Source organism: Oncorhynchus masou, unplaced genomic scaffold, assembly GCF_036934945.1.
Source record: "Oncorhynchus masou masou isolate Uvic2021 unplaced genomic scaffold, UVic_Omas_1.1 unplaced_scaffold_5275, whole genome shotgun sequence".
Lineage (NCBI taxonomy): Eukaryota > Metazoa > Chordata > Actinopteri > Salmoniformes > Salmonidae > Oncorhynchus > Oncorhynchus masou.
Window position 1 is genome coordinate 12,835 of NW_027011683.1, and position 3,127 is coordinate 15,961.

Sequence of the window (3,127 nt, forward strand, 5' to 3'; positions counted from 1 at the left end):
GTCTAAAGTAGTGCACTATATAGGGAATAGGATGCCATGGGGCTCTGGTCTAAAGTAGTGCACTATATAGGGAATAGGCTGCCATAGGGCTCTGGTCTAAAGTAGTGCACTATATAGGGAATAGGGTGCCATAGGGCTCTGGTCTAAAGTAGTGCACTATATAGGGAATAGGGTGCCATAGGGCTCTGGTCTAAAGTAGTGCACTATATAGGGAATAGGGTGCCATAGGGCTCTGGTCTAAAGTAGTGCACTATATAGGGAATAGGGTGCCATAGGGCTCTGGTCTAAAGTAGTGCACTATACAGGGAACATTCTTTTCCATTTCCGAGGAATTCCTGCCGTGGGAATGGCTGATTACACTTCCATCTTGGATTCCATGGTCGACTCGGAGAACTGACCCAGGATCTGGGATTATCATCTGGAATTACGACCCGGGAGTAAACCAGCTGGGATTAGTTTAGATCAATGACCGACGGAATTCTACCTTTTTGTCTCCTCGCATGGTGGTGTGTTTGAGAAACTCATCATGACAACTCTGCATACTTGTTGATGCTTTGAAACATTGTTTCTGTCTTATGTCTTTGACTCTGGCCTCAGGTTGTGTTGTGGTTTGGTTTGTCTTTGGCCTCAGGTGTGTTGTGGATTGGTTTGTCTTTGGCCTCAGGTGTGTTGTGGCTTAGTTTGTCTTTGGCCTCAGGTGTGTTGTGGATTGGTTTGTCTTTGGCCTCAGGTGTGTTGTGGCTTACTTTGTCTTTGGCCTCAGGTGTGTTGTGGCTTGGTTTGTCTTTGGCCTCAGGTGTGTTGTGGCTTGGTTTGACTTTGGCCCCAGGTGTGTTGTGGCTTGGTTTGTCTTTGGCCTCAGGTGTGTTGTGGCTTAGTTTGTCTTTGGCCTCAGGTGTGTTGTGGCTTGGTTTGTCTTTGGCCTCAGGTGTGTTGTGGATTGGTTTGTCTTTGGCCTCAGGTGTGTTGTGGCTTGGTTTGTCTTTGGCCTCAGGTGTGTTGTGGCTTAGTTTGTCTTTGGCCTCAGGTGTGTTGTGGCTTGGTTTGTCTTTGGCCTCAGGTGTGTTGTGGCTTGGTTTGACTTTGGCCCCAGGTGTGTTGTGGCTTGGTTTGTCTTTGGCCCCAGGTGTGTTGTGGTTTGTTTTGTCTTTGGCCCCAGGTGTGTTGTGGCTTGGTTTGTCTTTGGTCCCAGGTGTGTTGTGGCTTGGTTTCTCTTTGGCCCCAGGTGTGTTGTGGCTTGTTTTGACTTTGGCATCAGGTGTGTTGTGGCTTGGTTTCTCTTTGGCCCCAGGTGTGTTGTGGCTTGTTTTGACTTTGGCCTCAGGCGTGTTATGGCTTGGTTTGTCTTTGGCCCCAGGTGTGTTGTGGCTTGGTTTGTCTTTGGCCCCAGGTGTGTTGTTTCTTGGTTTCTCTTGGCCCCAGGTGTGTTGTGGCTTGTTTTGACTTTGGCATCAGGTGTGTTGTGGCTTGGTTTCTCTTTGGCCCCAGGTGTGTTGTGGCTTGGTTTGTCTTTTGCCCCAGGTGTGTTGTGGTTTGTTTTGACTTTGGCCTCAGGCGTGTTATGGCTTGGTTTGTCTTTGGCCCCAGGTGTGTTGTGGCTTGGTTTGTCTTTGGCCCCAGGTGTGTTGTGGCTTGGTTTGACTTTGGCCCCAGGTGTGTTGTGGCTTGGTTTGTCTTTGGCCCCAGGTGTGTTGTGGCTTGGTTTGTCTCTGGCCTCAGGTGTGTTGTGGTTTGTTTTGTCTTTGGCCCCAGGTGTGTTGTGGCTTGGATTGTCTTTGGCCCCAGGTGTGTTGTGGCTTGGTTTGTCTTTGGTCCCAGGTGTGTTGTGGCTTGGTTTCTCTTTGGCCCCAGGTGTGTTGTGGCTTGTTTTGACTTTGGCATCAGGTGTGTTGTGGCTTGGTTTCTCTTTGGCCCCAGGTGTGTTGTGGCTTGTTTTGACTTTGGCCTCAGGCGTGTTATGGCTTGGTTTGTCTTTGGCCCCAGGTGTGTTGTGGCTTGGTTTGTCTTTGGCCCCAGGTGTGTTGTTTCTTGGTTTCTCTTTGGCCCCAGGTGTGTTGTGGCTTGTTTTGACTTTGGCATCAGGTGTGTTGTGGCTTGGTTTCTCTTTGGCCCCAGGTGTGTTGTGGCTTGGTTTCTCTTTGGCCTCAGGTGTGTTGTGGCTTGTTTTGACTTTGGCCTCAGGCGTGTTATGGCTTGGTTTGTCTTTGGCCCCAGGTGTGTTGTGGCTTGGTTTCTCTTTCTTCCCAGGTGTGTTGTGGCTTGGTTTGTCTTTGGCCCCAGGTGTGTTGTGGCTTGGTTTGTCTTTGGCCTCAGGTGTGTTGTGGCTTGGTTTGTCTTTGGCCTCAGGTGTGTTGTGGCTTGGTTTGTCTTTGGCCCCAGGTGTGTTGTGGCTTGTTTTGTCTTTGCTTGGCCTCAGGTGTGTAGATGCTTGTTTTGACTTTCCTTGGCCTCAGGTGTGTAGTTGCTCGTTTTGTCTTTGTAATCCTCAGGTTACCTGGGTAGCCATCTACAAACCTCAACTCCTCATATTACCTGGGTGGTCACCTACAAACCTCATCTCCTCAGATTACCTGGACAGCCACCTACAACCTCAACTCCTCACATTACCTGGGCGGTCACCTACAAACCTCATCTCCTCAGATTACCTGGGCGGTCATCTACAAACCTCATCTCCTCAGATTACCTGGGCGGTCACCATACAAACCTCATCTCCTCAGATTACCTGGGCGGTCACCTACAAACCTCATCCCCTCAGATTACCTGGGCAGCCACCGACAAACCTCATCTCCTCAGATTACCTGGGCGGTCACCCACAAACCTCATCTCCTCAGATTACCTGGGCGGTCACCTACAAACCTCATCTCCTCAGATTACCTGGGCAGCCACCTACAAACCTCATCTCCTCAGATTACCTGGGCAGCCACCTACAAACCTCATCTCCTCAGATTACCTGGGCAGCCATCTACAAACCTCATCTCCTCAGATTACCTGGGCAGCCACCTACAAACCTCATCTCCTCAGATTACCTGGGCAGCCATCTACAAACCTAATCCCCTCAGATTACCTGGGCGGTCACCTACAAACCTCATCTCCTCAGATTACCTGGGCAGCCATCTACAAACCTAAT

The 3,127-nt window shown here is 50.1% G+C and overlaps 1 protein-coding gene across 1 annotated transcript; it reads right to left on the reverse strand.

Moving 5' to 3' along the window:
- Positions 1–593: 593 nt before the first annotated feature.
- On the reverse strand, positions 594–2,670 carry LOC135535886 (uncharacterized). Its single transcript, XM_064962297.1, has 3 exons — positions 2,646–2,670; positions 1,544–2,442; positions 594–1,433 (listed from the first exon to the last, which is right to left on the reverse strand). Exons 1-3 carry the CDS (start codon positions 2,668–2,670, stop codon positions 594–596), a joined length of 1,764 nt encoding a protein of 587 aa, XP_064818369.1.
- Positions 2,671–3,127: the final 457 nt, after the last annotated feature.